Here is a 20,449-nt window from a genome sequence, read left to right on the forward strand (position 1 = left end):
TAGCTGACTGTGTTCAGCAGGTCAGCGGTTCAAATCTCACTGGCTCAAGGTTGACTCAGCCTTCCATCCTTCCGAGGTAGGTAAAATGAGGACCCAGATTGTTGGGGGCAATGTAAATATATATATACATTGCTTACTGGTGTACACCGCTTAGAGAGTGCTTGCACTTAAAGCGGTATATAAGTCACATAAATAAATAAATAAATAAATAAAATAAAATAAAGGTAAGCAGATTTTCTCTGTCTTCAAGAAATACTGAGTAGTTCATACCAATCAAGAACCATCCATCTCACTCCAAACTCCATGCAGATTTTCATCCCTGTTGGCTATGGATTAAAGTTACAGGATTAAGTTTGTATCTCTCACACAGTGGCAGTATGGCAGTAGTATGACAGAATTTTTTTCAAGGTACTTTTAATCTTGCAGATAATATAATTGTGCTTTTATTAAAAAAATGTAAAAGGCCACATGAAAAGTAGCATGTGATAATACTTAAAGGAAAACTTTTCATGTTTTCTAAAGTAATGACTTTTAATAGCAGCTGGAATAAAACATGATAACAAAATAAATCTGTATTGATGTAGGCAATTGACAGCAAGAGTAATGATGCTAAGAATAGGATTTTGTATTTCAGTTATACTAATTTTGTTAACAAATCAAATTTGAATTACCTTCACTACCCTTACATATTTCTTCAGTTCATTAAGTCCAACCTACACATATAAAAACATACACACGTCTCTGTGTATGTGTGTTTGTGTACCAATATTCTTCTTTAGTAACAATTGGGACTGGCAACTCAATAGTTAAGCAAACAGCTCACTAACTACAATTATGCTTCTGATCTTACTTAGGGTCATAACATTTTAAATCACTGTTAATAACTGCAAACAGTCACTAAATGAGGCAGAATCTAAATGTGTATATCTATCTATCTATCTATGATTAGGGGACTGGAGGCTAAAGCATATAAGGAACGGCTGCTGGAATTGGGTATGTCTAGTTTAATAACGAGAACGACGAGGGGGGACATGATAGCAGTACTCCAATATCTCAGGGTCTGCCACAAAGAAGAGGAAGTCAAGCTATTTTCCAAAGCGCCCAAAGGCAGGACAAGAAACAACGGGTGGAAACTAATCAAGGAGAGAAGCAACCTAGAACTAAGGAGAAACTTCCTGACAGTTAGAACAATTAACCAGTGGAACAACCTGCCTCCAGAAGCGGTGAATGCTCCAACACTAGAAGTTTTTAAGAAGAGACTGGACAGCCATTTGTCTGAAATGGTATAAAGTTTCCTGCCTGGGCAGGGAGTTGGACTAGATGACCTCCAAGGTCCCTTCCAACATTATTATTATTATTATTGATCATCGCACAGTCAGCCAGATGTTCAGACTGGATTTGGCATTTTGTCTACCTATCGAGTCCTTACCCAGGACCTGGGATAGGCAGATGTGGATGTTTGATGGTATTACAGATATCGTCGCAGGATGGAAGCAGTTCCTAATAAGGCCGCCTTTTGCAATTGACTAATAGCGAATTTGTCAATGCCAATGGTGTTCAAGTGGTGCTCCAGTTGTTTTGGGATTGCACCCAAGGAGCCTATTACTATTGGTACTACCCTTGCTTGCTTTTGCCACAGTCTTTCTATTTCTATTTGTAGGTCTTTGTATTTTGTTATCTTCTCCAGTTCTTTCTCTTCTATTCTGCTGTCTCCAGGCACTGCCACGTCCACTATCCAGACTTTTTTGTCTTTCTTATCGACAATTGTTAAGTCTGGGGTGTTATGTTGCAGGTGCTTGTCTGTTTGAATTCTGAAGTCCCAGAGCAGTTTAATTTTATCATTTTCTATGACTTTCTCTATTTTATGATCCCACCAGTTTTTGCTTACAGGCAAATGATATTTTTTGCAGATCTTCCAATGCACCATTGTTGCTACTTTGTCATGCCGCTGCTTGTAGTCAGTCTGTGCAATCTTCTTGCAACAGCTTACCAAGTGGTCCACTGTTTCTTCAGCTTCTTTGCATAGGCGGCACTTACTGTCTGTTGCTGTCTTTTCAATTTTGACTTTATATGCATTTGTCCTTAAGGCTTGGTTTTGTGCAGCCAGAATTAGTCCCTCAGGTCTCTTTCTTCAATTTTCCTGCTCTTAGCCATTGCCAGGTCTTGTTATTATCTGCTTTCCCAGCTATTTTTTTAATGTATTGGCCATGTAGTGCTTTGTCTTCCCATGCCTCTATTCTGTTCTTCATTTGGTCTTTCTTGTAGGCCAGTTTGGTCTCTCCAGTAGTCAGTAAGCCTTCCTGATATACTAATTTCAGTGCATCTTCATCATTGTTCTTCAGATATTCTTCCAAAGCCATTTTTTCTTCTTCAACCATCTGATGTACTTGTAGCATTCCACGCCCACCTATTTGCCTTGGTAGATAAAGTCTGTCAATGTCACTGCGTGGATGAAGGGCATGATTCATTGTCATTATTTTTCTGGTCTTCCTATCCATTGCTTTTAGTTCTGCTTGAGTCCAGTCCACTATTCCAGCTGTGTACCTAATGACTGGGATTGCCCAGGTGTTGATTGCCTTTATGGTATTTCTTCCACTGAGTTTGGACTTTAAGATCTTCTTCACTCTTTTGATGTATTCACCTCTAATCTTTTTCTTGACTTCAGTGTGCTTGATGTTGTCAGCTTGAAGGATACCCAAGTATTTGTAGTAATCTTCCTCATCAAGACTCTTAATGTTATTTTCGTGGGGCATCTTGATTCCTTCAGTTTTCACTACTTTTCCTTGTTTGATAGTAAGTGTGGCACATTTGTCCATTATTATTATTATTATTATTATTATTATTATTATTATTAATCATCTATATAGATATATACTATGTGTGTGTGTGTATGTAGGTATGTATGTATGTATGTACAATATTCATTATATTTTGTGATTAGCTTAATCCTGGTTATCATCCCAAATATGCTATGAAACTATGATATTTCTAATGTTGCAGAAGTTTTTTTAGAACAGATGTGCCATTCATCTTCTCTGGACCATTTTAAAAAGATTTTGGCAAACAATTCAGAGAAGACATTATTGGCCTCTGCTTCTGACAAGCCCAGTGAAGGTGAGTAGTATCAGTGCTCTGATGCTCTTCATTATAATAAATATGTGAATAAATATCACTAAATATCACTTCTGATATAGTTACTAGCCTCTTCTCCCAAAATCATGATCCTTGAGCCACCAAACCTTTGAAAAATTTAGAGGAATCTAGAACCAGTTGTTTGAGGACAATACTGCTGTCAGATAGGAGAAAGTTTTTAAAAAGGTTGTTTATTAACTTAGGTTGTTTATTGAAGACATTAAAATGTAACATTTAAGAAAATAATTCAAAAGCAATAGATTCATCTTTCAGCATTCAAAATTACAATAACTCAGTGTTAACAGAAATGTCCAATTTTGAACAGATCTATATAACCAATTTTAGAGCAACTGTGCAAAATCTACCATCTGCAATGGCCATCAGTTTTTGTAAACTACTTTATTATATTGTCCTTCTTGTCTCCTTACAAACCAGTCTCACATATTATGATTTGTGTTAATTTATTTGCTCATTACAATTTGATAATTTTTGATTATAAAAAAGATCAAACAACAATTCATTTTGTATCTATCTTTTAAATCTGTATCTGTTTTTCAATACTGTAACTTTAAAACAAAATGCTGCCCTGGAATTAATCCTCACTCAGGGCAATGATTTAGAAATAAATAAGCTTACCATATGGGAGTCCAGGTTGATTCAACAAGTTATGAATGTGGTTAACAAATAAACAAGTATGTATCAAATTGTAAATGAGCTTTTAAAGATCCAGACTGACAACACCACGATGCTCTGAAATTTTGAATAATTCTCAAAAGTATTTCTTCTGTCAGAAATAATATTTTTTTTTTAGTTTAAATTAGCATGGTTTCCCAGTTGCTTGTTTGCCTGTTTTATAAATAATGAAGTATTTTATAAATATTTCACAAAAGTCTTTATTCTCTTACCAACCTGCTTCTACTTTAAAAAGTCACTTACCAAAACTATTGTATCCCTACCAGCAAGGCCAGTTTTAAGCTAAGGCTGAGTAGGCCCTGGTCTATAGTGCCAAAATTTAGAGGTTGTCAATGCTGCCTCTTCTTCCAAATCATTCTAAGTTTAACCTGCATATTGATAGGAGATGGTATCATCAATCAATATATCCTTGAGTTGTCACTACCTACAAGTCAGAGTATGGCTATAATATCTTAGAATTCTGTTCCAAAAAACTACCCACCCAGACAGGCAAGACACCAGAATATAAACAGACAGCAAACAACACTCCTTACTAGCACTGATGATGTTACCTATATAGGGTAATGAAATGTCTGCAAGAAAAAGGGGCGTTGTCTTACCTGAACGCCTTTTCTCAGCATGATGATGGAGAATCCACGGATGGGTTGTCTTAATCTATCTGCTCCAATTAGACTAAGTCTGAAATTTAGTACCGCCCCCTCTGTGCCAACTGCACCCCAGTTTTAGGCTAAGGCGATACTCAGACTTTAGTCCGACGCGTCTGAACAATATGGGAACCAGGCCAACTGACCTAATGGGAGGGAGTGGATTCTCCATCATCATGCTGAGAAAAGGCGTTCAGGTAAGACAACGCCCCTTTCTCCAGCATGATTGGATGGAGAACCCACGGATGGGACATACCAAAGCCCTGTGTCCCTAGGGTGGGGAATTAGATTGGGCCTGGGTCCCATCCAACGTTAATGCGTGTTCTAGAACCTTGCGGCCAAATGAAGCCGTAGAAGATGCATATACATCCCTCTTGTAGTGACAGACAAAGGAAGAGGGCAATGCCCATGTTGCTGCTCCACAAATTCCCTCTACGGAGGCCTGAGTAGACCAGGCAGCTGTAGTAGCTGCGCCCCGGTTGAATGGGCCGTGATATGCCTGGGATCTCGCAGTGACTGAGACTGGTATGCCAGAGAAATACAAACTCTAATCCACCTGCGTATTGTGGTTGAAGAAACCTTCTGACCTAGTGATGAAGGGTGATAGGACACAAACAGAGCCTCTGTTCTGTGGAAAGATGAGGTTCTCTGTATATAACAATATAAGCCCTGCGCACATCCAATTTGTTCCACTGAACCTCTATGTCATTAGATGGGTTAGGACAGAAGTCCGGCAAAACTATTTCCTGAGATCTAGGATACAAGGACTTGACCTTAGGCACGAAGGAGGGGCCTAGCCTAAGGGTTACCCTGTCCTTATGGAACGTACACAGGTCCTTCCTCACTGAAGAGTAGCCAGTTCAGATATCCTTCTTGCTGAAGTTACAGCAACAAGAAATTCCACCTTCATCGATAACTGTTTAAACAAACCAGTGTCAATAGTTCAAAGGGTGCGAAACAAGAGCCTATAAACCTGATGAAGATCCCACGAGGGGTATCTATGTACAGTTGATGGTCTGACGTTGTTAGCTCCTTTTAGGAAGGAGCGTATCATAGGGTAATGTGTTAAAGATTCATTGCCACAGGAAATAACTGTGGCAAGTGCTGCTACCTGCCTGCGGATGGTGCTTGTGGATAGCCCTTTGTCTAGACCATCCCTCAAGAACTCCAAGATAACTGGCATTGAAACCGCCAAAAGGTCAATTTTTCGAACTGAACACCAATTACAGGAGTCTCTCCATGTGGCATCGTATATTCTATTCGTCGAGGGTCGCCTGGATTGCTGAATCATAGCTATGACCCTTGATGAATATGAGTCTCAGCCTAAGGCCTGCCTCTCAAGTGCCAGACAGTTAACTGGAGTCATTGAGGGTCTGGATGGCGTAGTTCCCCCTGAATGTGGGAGATGCGATTTGCTGGGATCTTCCATGGAGATGATGCGGAGAGCTCCATCAGGTCGGCGACCAAGAGCGTCTCCGCCAATGCGGCGCAACAAGGAGGACCTCCGCTCGTTCGCGAAGGATCTTCCTGATCATGGCAGGAAGAAACGGCAGAGGAGGGAAGGCATAGAGCAGTTCCCTGGGCCAGGGACTGCGGAGCGCATCTGTTCCCTCCGCTGATGGAGGTGGGAACCCGGAAAGGAATCTGGGAAGTTGTGAGTTGGTGGGGGAGGCAAAAGGTCTAAGGTTGGGGAACCAAACCTGTCCACGATCTCTCTGAACACCTTCGGATCCAGCTGCCATTCGGAATGGTCCATGGTTGCTCAGTTCAGTGAGTCCGCCTGCTGGTTGGTCACTCCGGATATGTGCTCCGCCCTGATGGAGGCAAGATTCAGTTCCGCCCAGGACCCCAGCAATTTGGCCTCCTGCATGAGAGGCCTGGACCTTGTCCCCCCTTGTCTGTTGACGTGGGCCTTGGCTGTAATGTTGTCGGTTAAAATCAGGACATGTTGGCCCTGTACTATATCGGTGAATCCCTTTAGGGCCATATGTACGGCTCTGAGTTCCAGCCAGTTTATATTGTTCTTTAGGTCCTGTTTGGACCACCGACCTTGAGCCCAGTGCGTGTGGAGGTGTGCCCCCCACCCAAACAGGCTTGCATCTGTGGTAATGGTAATCCTGTCTGGTTCTAATACTGCTCCCCATGACAGTGCCGGGGAGTCCCACCATTGAAGGGAGTTCAAGTCTCTGAAATGGAAGGAGAAGCCATGTAATTCTCTGGCGTGGAGGCGTGCCCATGGCACAATTTGCACGCAGGACACCGTCTTCCCAGTAGCTGTGATAGGGAGCCAATGTGACTACTCTGGCCCTTTGGATCCGACGTACAAGAGTCTGAATAGAGTTCCTTCGGTCCTGAAATAGGTAGACCGTACAATTGTCCATGTCTATAACAGCGCCCAAATGGAGGAGCTGGGTTGTTGTATGACTTTTCTGGAAATTAACAGAAAACCCGTGCTCCTGAAAGACCTTGATGGCTAGGGCGAGGTCTGACTGAGCGTTTCGGAATGATGATGACTGAATTAGTATGTCATCTAAATAGCATTGAATTCTGATTGGAATTTGTCTAAGGTGGGCTGCGAGCACTGCCAGTACCTTGTAAATACCCTCGGTGTCGATGAGAGGCCAAATGGTAGGGTTCTGTACTGGTAGTGGGCATAGCTGAATCTGAGGAATTTGCGGTGGTTAGGAAACATGTCTCAGTTAGGTCTATTGAGGTAAGAAAGTCACCTTGCCTGATGCTGGCCAGGATTGATTGAAGTGGTTGCATCTTAAACTTCTTATACCTCAAGTAAGGTTTAGATCTTTCAAGTCTAAGATTGCCCTCCAGCCCCCCAAGTCTTAGGGATGACGAAGAGGTTTGAGTAAAACCTTCGTCCTTCTTGGTCTTGTGTACTGGTTCAATTGCTCATATTTGTAATAAATGAGCTATGGCCTCTGACATAAAGTCAGCCCTGGACCTGCTCGTTGGGATAGGGCAAGAGCGGAATTTGTCAGGTGGTTGGGAACAAAATTGTAGTCTCAAACCTTGCGTGACAGTGTCTAACACCCATGCATCTGTAGTGATGGTTGACTGCCCAAGTGCTGGAATAAGGGGCCAGCTGGCTTCCTATGGGAAGTGAGACTGTGAGATCACTTGCCTCGTTTAGAGGAACGGCCCCTCGGCCTTGAAGGGGCCGCTTGGCCTGGATCTGTGGTCTGCTTCTGCATGCTGAACGATCCTGCTGTCGTTCTTGTCTCTGAAAGGAATAGAGGGATGCCTGGGCCCAGTCCCAGGATGGAGCTGGTCGAAAGGCAGCCTCCTGTAACTGCTCTGTGACATGAGTTAACCAGAGTTTTACGTTTGTCCTTACCTTCAGTTAAGTATGGTTCTAGTGCCTTACCAAAGAGATGTCCACCTGTGTAAGGTTTAGAGGCCAGACGCCACTTGGTCTTGGTGTCTGCTCGCCAATTCCTGGGCCAAAGGAGCCTTCGTGCTGAGATGTCTGCAGCGATGGTCTGGCAGTGTATCTAGCCATGTGCAGAGAAGCGTCGGCTAGGTACTGGGATGTAGCCACTAACTTACCCAGATTTTGGTGAGCTCTGAGCTGGTCCGGAGGGATCCTGTCCTGGAGCTCACGTAACCCAAGGGCTGAAGCCCTGGCGAAGAAGGCCATGGACGTTGCCGCCTTTGTTGCCCAGGCTGATGCCAGATGGGAACTACGCAATGCGGAGTCAATCTTTTTATCCTCCGCCCTAAGTGCCTCATTTATGTCCCCAGGGATGTTGGCATTGGGAAACAATGAGTTCAAGGCTCATCAATCTCAGGAATCTCCAATAGGGAGGCCAGAGAACGGGCAACATTGAATAATGTTCCCTCTACTGCACCGGGGCTTAAGAAGGATCCTAAGTTCTCCCATTGTTCTTGAACTATATTCAGAAAAAGGGGAGGGCAGGGAATATTGTTCTGCGAGACTGAGGGCTCGGTGTATATGGCGTGGGGACCCTTGGACGTTGTAGGTGGGGTCTCCTGTTCTTGGGGGAGGTTTGCAGTAGTGCAGGCCCTGAGTAGCAGGGAATTAAAGAATGAATGGTCAAAGAGACCGACAGGAGGGGTGGGGTCAGAGGGAGTGATGCCCTCGTCCTCAAACAAAATCAGGCCAGATTGTTCAGCCCCTGTAGATTCCAAATCCAATGAGGGATCCTCCATCAAATCTGGAGATTGTGGATGATACGTGGCCTGGGGGGGTGGCTGTGGGGTGTTGGAGGCCATAAACTGAGCTGCAGCCTGGGCTATCGTGGACTGAAGGAGGTCCGGGTTCAAGGCCTGGTTCTCAGGAGGGCGAAGCCCTGCTGCAGTGGGGGTGAACGTGGCCTGGGGTCCTGGGGTGTCCTGGTTGGTTGTGCCCCTCCCTGGGTCCACTCTTGTGGTTAAATCTAATTGGGGAATTCCCCTGGGGGAAGACCAGGCCCCTGGGGCTGAGGCACAATGTGAGGAAAGGGGTTCAAAAATGGACCTTCCCATTGTGCCTGTCAGATCTGGGGAGGCCGCTCTCAGTCTTTGGGACTCCTCCTCCCTCTGTGGCTCCCTGCTTGGCCGGGCTCGCTTGGTGGTGTTCTTTCCACTTGCCTCTGTTTGGCGTTTCCTCTTGGCCGGCTCGCTGATTTTCTCTGCCATGATGAGTTGCTCTGGGCTCAACCTTGGCAAAACGCCCCCCCTCGGCGGTGTAACTCACCAAGGGAGCCTGCAGAGATGATTCAGCCCTTGAGGGGGGTGGGCGGGGAATTAATGGGCACCGCGTCCCTTGGGAGCGAACAGGCCCTCCCCAGTTCAACGCTGTAGTCTCGAAGCCTCTGTCACCGGTGATGAACACTCCCTTCAGGAGAAACTCCAGGCAGTCTGGGCCTCAGTCACACACAAAATGGCCGCCGTGAGTCAATTCAAAATGGCGGCCACAGAGTTCACGCCAAAAAAATGGCAGTTAGAAGAAGGCCTTGAGGCCTGAGGCCTAAGCTGCGATGAGCCCTCGTTCCGAGGAATCGCTTGGGCTCCTAACGCAGCGAATGGATTCCAAAAAAAAAAAGGCCATTAGAAGAAGAAGGCCTTGAGGCCTGTGGCCTAAGCTGCAATGAGCCCTCGTTCCGAGGAATCGCTTGGGCTCCTAACGCAGCGAATGGATTCCAAAAAAAAGGGCCATTAGAAGAAGAAGGCCTTGAGGCCTGTGGCCTAAGCTGCAATGAGCCCTCGTTCCGAGGAATCGCTTGGGCTCCTAACGCAGCGAATGGATTACAATTAGATGAACTGAGAGAGGCTGAGGCAGGCCGAGGCCTAGTAAGGCCTCCAGGCTCTGAAAATTGGATCGGTGCCAAAAACTTTCTCCTGCTGCTGGGGCGGTCTGCTGAGGCCGAGGGACCTAGAAAAGGCTCCCTCCAGGCCTGATGAGCCTCGTCGTCCCTTGCAGAGCCCCCCAGTCAATTGGCAAGCTTACCCCTGCCTCTAAGGCCTCCAGGCTCTGGTTAGAAGAATGGAGCCTCTGATGCAGAGGAACGGCCCCTAGTAGGAGATTTCTCTTGCTTCTGGGAATCCAATTTTCAAGATTGTGAAGCTGAAAGGCTCTCAAAGGGAGAAAGGGAAAGTTCCCCCCCCCCCAAGGGAGGTTTTGTCAGCCTGTCAGCCTGCTAGGCTACAGGTTGGGATGAAATAAAATAGGAATACAGTCTTCTGCTCCAGGAGCGAAGAAAAAACGCGTCTTAGAGCAAAGAGACTAAGTCTAAAACTGGGGTGCAGTTGGCACAGAGGGGATGGTACTAAATTTCAGACTTAGTCTAATTGGAGCAGATAGATTAAGACAACCCATCCGTGGGTTCTCCATCCAATCATGCTGGAGAACAAGCAAGCTGAAAGAGCACCAAGGACCCTTCAGAAAACTACCCACACAAGTCCCCAATAAATACTGATTTTTTACATGGCATAAACCAGAGGTCCCAGGGACCGGTGCCATGGAGAAAGATTTTTCCGTGGACCAGATGGGATGTGGTTTTGAATATTGCCTGCATCCCGAGGATGGAACTTTGCTTGTTTGTGGCATGCTGGCATGCTGAGGACCAGTGCCAGTCCATGGACCAGAGTTGGGGACCTCTGGGCTAATCCACACAAAAAAGTAGCAGTGTTCCTTGTTTTCCCCATTTTTCCCCAAATTCAACAGCCTGAAATATATGAGATCTTTCATTATTGAATTTGTTGTTATGATAACACCTGGTATCATAAACCTGGTAATTTATTGAGATTACACAAAAATATTCTAGAAAATCTCTATCTACCTATGTCCAATCCTCTTTTATAAATTATATAAACTACAGTTTTTCCATATTTTACATACATTTATTACCAGAGTGCCTTTCTCATTTGTTTTAATGAAGTCTGTTTATGATATTTCAATACTTCCAATCAAAAATAAAAGTAAAAAAATAGCAGATTTTTTAAAATACTTGCTACTCTAGAAATGGCAATTTGAACAACATAAAGAATTCACTTCTTTCCACATGTACTCAGAATTAAATTGCACTTAGTTAATAAGATTTAATTCTAACAAACTGTGCTCCAACTTTTTTCCAGGTGAAATACTTTTCCACATAAAGTCTTTGAAAAGTACATTATTTTCAGAGAACTATGAAAAGGAACCAGACATCAAGTAGAGAGAAACGGAAAGGTCATATGTAACAATTCAGTGACAACAGAGCACTAATTCTGAAGTTGTTAACAGTAGAAAAACGAAGAGATCTGCAGCTATTGATGAAAAGGGCATTCTACATTCTGTATTTCTCAGGTTTAGATTCAGCTGTGTTTTATTTCATAATAGGCAATGTTAACAGTTATCTTTTTAATATAATACTAATTTAATTAGTAATTTAATACAAGACCAGCTCGACTTACAACCACAACTGAGCCCAAAATTTATGTTGTTAAATGAGACATTTGTTGAGTTTTGCCCCATTTTACGACCTTTCTTGCCACAGTTGTTAAGTGAATCACTGCCGTTGTAATACAGTTATTAAGTGAAGCTGGTTTCCCCATTAACTCTGCTTGTCAGGTCACAAAAGGTAATCACTTGAGTCCTAGACACTGCAACTGTCATAAATACAAGTCAGTTGCTAAGTGTCTGAATTTTGATCACATGGCCAGGGGAATTCTGTGATGTTTGCAAGTAAGGAAAACAGTCTTAAGTTTCTTTTTTCAGTGCCGTTGTAATTTTGTAAAGTCACTGAATGAACTGTTGTAAGTCGAGGACTATTTACACTAATAAAAACCTTCCTGAATTCTTTCTACCATGCATTAGTCAATGATGTATACACAAAACTGAATGAAACAAATTGGCATTAGAAAATGAAATAGAAGCAAGGTTTCAACTAGACTCATTTAAAATTGGAAAATTTTGGTCACCCCAAAAATTATCTTCCAGGGTCCTAGATTTTACAGACTTAACTTAGCCAAATTTTTCCATTTTCAATTATTTCAGCCTTCCAGAGATTACATTACCTGTCCTCTATCTCACAACTTCCAGATGTGTTAGGAATGGGCATTATCTTCCAAAACTTCTTAAGGACTAGAGTTCACAAAAGTTCTAGAACTGTGCAAGTAAATTGGAAGAAGTACTTTCTTGATTCAAAACTGGCACTACAGGTAGTCCTTGACTTATGATCACAGTTGTAAAGTGAATCACTGTAGCTCTTACGTTAGTAACTCCACTGACTTTGCTTGTCAGAAGGTTGCAAAAGATGATGATGTGACCCTGGGACACAGCAACCATCATAAATACGAGTCAGTTGTCTGAAATTTGATCATGTAGTCATGAGAATGCTGCAACTATGATAAGTGTGAAAAGTCATAAGTCACTTTTGTCAGTGCCATTGTAAGCTTGAACAGTCACTAAACAAACTGTTGTAAATTGAGGAATACCTGAAAAGCAGGCCATCCTTTGCAAGAGCCCACAGATACTCCAAAAGCTGTTCCCAACTGTCTGCATATGCAATTATTTATTTTATTTTATTAATTTTCCACTTCTGAACTGCCCATCACCCTCAAAGAGAGACAGCACTTATGCGTACAACACTTCTGCTGGAGCACAAGCACACCATGCAGCAAGAAAACATTTCCAAAGCAGGCATAGGAGCCTTGTAGTTGCTTACACACTTCAACAAGAGGTGTTTCATTTGCATTAACACTTTGGAAAACACCTCTTTCAGTTGTTTTGCAAAGCCGTAATAGCTTCATTCACAGAATTCGGATTTTTTTAGAACTTGTACTTTATAGACATGGTTTCTCATACTTATAATACTGTGATAAAAGCAAAAGTCTTTCAAGGGACTGATCACATGATCCCTTGTATTCCATAGGCATTATCTTGACACAAGAAAATTGTATTAAAATTGATTTCTTTAAAGTCATGAATTGTTAACAAACTAGTAACCAATGTGGATTTATTTGTAATCTTGTAAAAGAAACCAGCACTTCAATATATTATTTTAGCATTAACACGAACAGAGAATTGAAGGAAACTGTCAATACTCATTCAGACCATTACTCAACTAATCCACTTGTCCCAGCATTTTCAACACTGACTATCTGAAGCTTCTGGAACTGCAGAAAGAAGTTTTTCAAACTGTACCTAGAGATGCCAACTATTGAATCTAAAACCTTCTACATTCTAAGCATACTTACTTCTGCTGAATTATTCATGAACAGCAGAGGTAAAGTATATTTTTTTAAAAAAGAACAAGATATACTGATCTATAAGAATGAACACAGATATGTTCCTGAACATTTGGAGCAATTGTTAAAACCCATGAATTACTTCTTAAACTGACATGGAACTTTTGACCTTCTTCGCTCTAACAGAGTAGTACAGTTAATACTCTGAAATCCCAGTCTATTATGGGATATTAGGTCTCATGCCATTGCAATTATATTCAGCCAAACAGGTGAACTAAACATCCAAGTGAAATAAACATCCAGATATACCTATCAGTGTCTTAATCATCCAGTTGAGAGCACAAATTATTCCAAATGAAAAAACAATACCATGTGCCTAAAGTAAACAGAACTTTGTTGCAGCTTTGATATACCATGTGGCTATTATGTGCACAAAACAGATTTGCTGATGAGCTCCAAGACAGTAGACTTTGACATATAGATGTAATGCTTCTAAATAAATGGAGAGTTACACTTATGGGAAAGCAAACTAATATCTCAATACTTTTAATATTAGATGATAACCAATATTAAAGCAGCTATATTTATTTACAAAACTTCCACAATGTTTGTGGGATTTAGATTTATTTAGATTACTTCCAACTATATGCCACTCCGTTTGTGGAAACTAAGTTTTTATCTGGCAATTCATAGAGATTTGTCCCATTAAAGTATCTCAGTGATTTCCTGGGTCCCAATATATACCGTATATTCTTTGTGTTATTATTTACCTATGTACTTATAGTTGCTTTGCAGATTGGGATCAGAGGCATATAAATTTAATAAATAAATAAATAAGTATACTCAGATACAAACAGAAAGAAACATACAGAATGTTTCATTTTGATTCATCCAGTAAAGCAGATCTCTAGGTGGGTTAACATTCTATGCTAGCAAAATGATCAAGGTTTGGATTGTAAGAGTAAAAGCCTATAAATCAATAAGCTCTGGGCAGAGCTTCAGTCACAAAAGATTCCTTCTCTGAATCTTTCATCACATCTCATCCAATTCAGGAATCTCTGGGTAGCAATGGGATGGGGAATGCAAAGGAAACACTGGACATGTAAAGCCTCTTCCAACCTAATCTGCAGATACAATGTTTGCTTTCCATGACAAAGAAATTCAAATAATGTATATTGCACACAATTTCTGATGTCTTTTCTTAAAGTTGTATTAAAACCATGTAGCTTACAATATGTCAAGCAACTGCCATGCACGTTCAGTTTTGGTATTTTTAAGCACTGCAAAAAAAGTTCAAGCATCAGTATAAATAATTTAGATTTATGCCAAAGACTGGCCACAATCAGATTAAAATCCATTTATCTATACTATGCATTCTGCAGCTATAATGCCAACCCTAGAGGATTTCAGTGGATAGCAATTGTTTCATTTTTGTATTAACTTAAATTGCTCCTGGAACAAAACTTGCTGTGCTCAAGTATGGATGTTTTTTAAGTAATTTACTGTCCCTGGTAAGTGTTTTATGGGTCTGGTGCTGACACAGAGAAATACATGGCAGAGTGTCACCATAATACTGCCAAATTCTTAGCCTCACATTCCCTTTGCCATTGTGACATAGCAACTCCAGTTTATGACAAATTGCAACTGAAAAGCTCTCTGTCTTACTGAAGCATAAATGAAAATTAATGTACTTGCAGCACAGTAACAGAGACCTGGTTGATTTTGTAGAGGCAGAAGATGGGTAAAACATCACTATCTGCTCTAACAGAACAATAAGGAGATTAAAACTGAATAAATCCCAACCACCAGGTCCCCAGGAGACTCTAGTCCAGCAGTTCTCAACCTTTTTATACGGCGACCCCTGGTCACACGGATGCGCCGTGCATGCGCGGCGCCGCCCCCTGAGGGAAAAATGGCGGATCGCGTTGTTTGGCGACCCCCGTAAAATGGTCGTTCGACCCCAAATGGGGTCGCGACCCATAGGTTGAGAACCGCTGCTCTAGACGTACTGACATCTAGGAATTGGAAATGCTTTTCATATCTGCATTGCTTTACTTTATTATTGATATTATTATTGACATCATTGATATTATTATACAAAAGTCCACATTACTCTTTGAGGTTATGAATTCTGAATTCCATTTATACACAATTTTGATGAGTATGCCAGTATTAAGCAAAACACAGTCAGAAAACTTCTCCAGCTTCACTTCTTTTTGCACTCTATCCCTATGTTGACTTTCTTCCTTTTCCTTCTCATATATTATGCTGGCCTCTTCCTATGTTCCAAACAGATTAGACTAGTTTCACTTCTCATGTCCTAGCACCATCTGCTGCTGGCCTATTTCCTGCAGAGCAGGCTGTTGGCCAGCAACTTCAATGGTAAGAGAGAAAACTTCTAGATTTAGAAGGGCTTTCCTCCATGAAAGTGCTGCTACAGCAAGACCTTATTGGAGTCTTTTCCCCCTACTTAGAACTCTCCTCTGCTCCTTATTGGAAGAACAAGAGTAAAGAAAAGCATCAAGAGGACATTTGACTAGTGTCAATCCTGATAATGATGAGCACAATTAATCCAAAAGGTATCTGCCACTGTATTTTCTGTTCCAAATAGTTTGCTGCTTCACCTTATGAGATCATATTAGAGTGGGTGGGGAAGAAAGGTGAAAATAATCAATACAAAAAAAAAAAAAATCCCAAAAGTATACAAGAAAATCTCATCAAAACCACCAAGACATATTGTTAAATATCATAACCCAGATCAGAAATTGAAGAAAAACATATGCTTTATAAAGTAGGGATGATGATAAATGGTAAAAATAGTTCATCACATGTAACTGCATTGTCTTTTTTGCTTTAAGAAGTATGAGATTGTGAAAGCTAAAGCAATAAGTAAGGATGGGAACAGACACCAGATATGCAAAAGAGTAATTTTAGGTTTTAAAGTGCTTTGGGGTCAAAAAGTAAGTAATTGTGGGTATGAAATGTGAAACAGAAGTGAGTCTCAGACAGAAATAGAGGCTATGAAGGATGTGAAGCCTCCTTGAACTTCTCTGCAAAGAACAGTGGCTGGAAAAGATGAAAGATGTAGTTAGGATGGTAGGAACTAAAGGAATTGAGTCAATACAGAGCCATCACATATAATTAGCTAGTCACCACTGGAAATGGATCCAACTTCAGGGGAGATAAGGTGAAAATATTTTAAACTTAACTGCGCAGAGTAAATAACAAAAGGCACGAAAGGGTAAAATAAACCATATTAAGTTAATAAGGGATGAAAATCTAAAGCAAATGAAGACTACACTGTGCCTGAGAAATCATTCTACAAAGCTAAGTGGTGTTCTTTTTTGCAAAGACTTGCAATAAAAAATCCTAGTCCAATAGACAGCACAACCAAACCAAGAAATCTTAAGACTAACGCTGAGAACACCACTGAAAAGTGGTGGAAACAAGTCTACATCTGCTTCATCTTTCCACGTTTTAGCTAACTCCACCTCTTCGATCCCCAAGTTTGTAGTGGCCTGAAAGAAAGAAAAAGGTTTGCTTCAGTCCAAGTTTAGCAGCCACCCCAGGCAGCGAAAGGCTTTCCCGTGACAAAAGAAGCCTGGCCTCTACTGCAACAATGGCAATTTCCTCTCCAGTTTGTTCGCACCCGACTGTTTGCCTTTTTTTTTTTGCAAAGGGACCAGTCCGAGGGAGAGTCAGCAGTATAAAATCCTGAATTCCTTTTTGTACTCGGGTCGCGACGAGCCCAGTGACGGACGTCCACCGGTCCCTTTTACGCCGCCGCCAATCAAGTCGGCTGCGCCCGAGTGAGCGCGCCGTTCCCCACTCCCACCTCGCTCGGCACAATGGTGCGTTTAGAGCGCGTCCGGCATCCCGGCCCTCTGCCGCCGGGGATAACGGGATCGCCTAGCTGAGTAAGGAGCTGGGATCCGGGAAACTCTCAGGGACTAGGAAAGGGAAAGCGTCCTTGGCTGCTCCGTCTCTGGGAAGCAAGGACTGGTTAGTTCGTTTGCACTGAAGCTACGCACGCAGCAACGCCGGAAGAAAGGAAACACAAGCAGGCACATCGCCCCGACCTTACCTCCACATTAAAATACTGCTCTGCTCGGCATCCGGTGGCACATAAAATCCAAAGCAAGGCTTGCAAGAAGAGGACCCTGGATTGATGCACGAAATCCCCCCGACTTGCAGTGCTGAAGGCGAGTAAGATCATAGTGGATTATGGGCTTCAATGGAGAAGGAAGAGAGAAAGCTCCTTTCCTCCGGCCGCTGCTTTCTCCCTCCCTCCCCTCCTCTTCCTCCTCCTTCCCCCCTTTCGGATACCCAAACAAAAACAGAACGCGCACACGCGACGTTTTGTTGTGCTAAAAAAAAAAAGAATAGTAATAACAATAACAATAAAACCCAAAACTGGCGAGGTATGGTTGGATGCAGGTTTTCACCCACGAAGGTGGGAATATGGGGGAGGAGAGGAGGAGAAGGGGGACTCGACCCTTTACTTTCAAGCGCAAAGTGGCGGCAGCTTTTTAGTAGGGTCAGCTCTCCTTCATCTTCCTCGCTTGTCCCGTCTGGGCGCACAAGCGGAGGTGCGACTTCTGCGAGACGCCCGGTTCGCCCAGCGGCAGCAGCCGCCGCCGCCGCTGCTCCGGTGTGTGTTCGTGTGTGCGTGTGTGTTGTGTTGTCTTTTTCCTGCTGCTGCTGCTGCTGTTGCTCCTCCTTTTTTCTGCTGCCGCCAAGGCCTTGGATGCTGGGCCGCCACTTCCCAGCGCTTCAGCCTCTCCGCTTCTGGTGCTTTTTCCTTCTCTCCTCCACTCGAGAATGTACATCTGCAGATCTCCGTAACTCCTCCTCTCGAGTCAGCCTCCTCGGAGAAACCTTAAAGGAGACTGCTGCCCTTAAAAGCTCCTCCTGGATCCCAACAGGAAGGAGAGGAGGGGTCGCTGGCGTGGGGATGGCAGAGTCTCCGCTCTAAGCAAGCCCAGCCCAGCCCGGCTCGGCCCAGCCCAGCCCAGCAGGAGGAGAGGAGGAAAGAGGTGGGTTGGCGCGGAAGGTTGGGCACGCTGGAAGGAAGCGGGCTGCAGGTCTGTGTCTCCTAGAACACTCACTTATTGTCCCGATTCGGAGCCAGGGCGAAATAACGGATCCCCTGGGTTTGCACACGCCTTGGACGCCATACCTCCCAGGAATAAATAAACATTAGACCTTCGTTTCCACCGCTGCCTATCTGGTCTGTGAAACCGCCCGCCTTTCTTTCACTCATTTCTGCAGAAAAGAGCTCAGAAAGGCACCAGTGGGATGGGGGGTGGGGTCCGAATAAAAGATACGGTCGAGTTCTCGGCTCCTACAGAATCAGAAGGAAAAAAAGAAGCCACCTTTGAAGCCAGCAAACTTACTTTGGGGCAAACCGGCAGGATCGCTGCCAGGTGAAAAAGTGTTCCCTTCAGGAGAGCTGTTAACCAAAGTCTGTATATTTTTCTGCCACTTTTCATTCAGTTTGATGAAGTCAAATCTGTGTTTGAACTTTCTTCCACAAAAGGTCGTGAGATGGCCAAGAAGTCTTGTGTTTCAAATCATCTCTCCAGTGATACTCAAGACTGACCAGGCTACCATTGAAGGAAGCCATTATTTTCCCAGTGGGTTATTCCCCCTCCCCCAGATTGGGAAATGTGCCCCACCCAGGCTTGAGAGGAAAAAAAAGATGTATTAGAGAAAACATCAAGAGCAATACCATCCTCCATCTATAAAGTTCAGTAACATCACCAGGTGAAATATCAAAGAAATTGTAAAACATTCCAAAAATAAGAGAGGTAGAAGGGGGGGGGGGAATCTGCAAGCACATTTTAGAACAACATTAATTTAAACAGAACATGCTGTAGCAAAGGAAACAGTGACTCAAGCCATCCTCTGGGACTAGGAGAAACAATAAAACAAAGGGTTAAAATGACATTTGAGAGAAAAATATCCCCCTGTGGCCAGGGTATTAAGAGTTTGGAAAATATTTTTTTTCAGGTTCTCTGAAGAGGAGGATGCTTTATGAATGCATGATTTTATTTCTTTAACTTGACAAATGAGCTAGGCAGGAAAAGGTTCATCTCTTTCACCATGATGCTTTTCCCAAATAAATTCTAAGGTGTCTTGTTTCATTTTATTTTCCAAAATGAGGATTTCTCATTTTCTTTCAGGAACAGTAAAACAAAGGTACATCAGAGCGAGAAAGGGTGCAGGCATCCTTTCTCAATTTTAAATTAATATTATTTTTAAAGTGCTTCTTTTTTCTGATCATGTTCCTTCTATACCTTCCATTTTTATACAGTAATGGGAATGCATGTAAGAACACTTACCATGTCTTTGACTAGACATAAAAGTACTGGTATGGTTAACTGTTTCCATCCTACATGCATGTTGGCTGAAAACTGGAGTCCCTAATTATGATGGCTTATATGCTCTCAAAAATGAGGACACACAAAATAATTTTAACCTATGGACTCTTTTAAACCCCACTTTCCTTAGTTTTACTTTTTTTCTCTTCAAAAGTGGTCAAGCAGCTTGTTCTTTTTTAAGACGAGCCATAAAATGTCTACCTAGTATCTTGCTGTACTACCTATCATAAAGTAATTTAAAATGTATACATACATATTAGCTAGGTTCACACAGTACATTAAGCCATGATTTATTTAACTATGAATTGTCCAGTAAGCACTCAAACAGCTTGTCTAACCAACAGTAAACAAAATCACAGTTTATTGCACTCAGCTATTATATTCATTCTGCCAATGAAGTTTTCCTAGATGTTAAATCTAGCCTGACAAAGAGATTTCTCATCTAGCATTCTCCCTGTTATGATAGGTTTGGGTGGCTTTTAAAAATAAATAAGGGGATACTTTGATATATGTAGTCCCTGGCATCTGTTATAGTTCCATGTGTTATGCTACAACCCACATACTGTACTTTGACAGCATATAGAAAGAATGTGTACAGTTCTGAATTTCTGTATCCATAAAGTTCAGTCTTGAGAAACAGATAATGCAGGGCATCGAAAAAATGCAGTTAACCCATTAATTTCTAATATTCGCATAATTCTATGGTTGCCATTTCCTTGTTTCCAATGTATAATTCAGGAAACATCTAAAGACCAATTTATGTTACCTAGTAAATTGTTAATCTTTTTTTTTAAACAGTGAATTCTAAAGTGTAACATTCAACTGACAATTATTTCAAGAGCACTAAATATGGCACTATTTCTCTCAGAATGATTGCCAATTATTGTCTCATTCTCCATTTCTGTTATTTGC

At 42.4% G+C, this 20,449-nt stretch overlaps 1 protein-coding gene across 2 annotated transcripts in view; it reads right to left on the bottom strand.

Moving 5' to 3' along the window:
• Nucleotides 1-18,462, bottom strand: part of MMP16 (matrix metallopeptidase 16) — a 169,706-nt gene extending 151,244 nt beyond the window's left edge. The window contains exon 1 of one of the 2 annotated variants that reach the window (XM_039355192.1): nucleotides 17,239-18,462. In XM_039355192.1, the coding sequence (XP_039211126.1) occupies nucleotides 17,239-17,370 (132 nt within the window). In that variant the 5' untranslated portion in view covers nucleotides 17,371-18,462. The remainder of the gene's footprint in view (nucleotides 1-17,238) is intronic. The other variant, XM_039355194.1, reaches the window with a different exon arrangement.
• Nucleotides 18,463-20,449: the final 1,987 nt, after the last annotated feature.

The sequence above is a fragment of the Crotalus tigris genome, unplaced genomic scaffold (assembly GCF_016545835.1).
Source record: "Crotalus tigris isolate CLP2741 ecotype Arizona unplaced genomic scaffold, ASM1654583v1 scf7180000018628.517256, whole genome shotgun sequence".
Classification (NCBI taxonomy): Eukaryota; Metazoa; Chordata; class Lepidosauria; order Squamata; family Viperidae; genus Crotalus; species Crotalus tigris.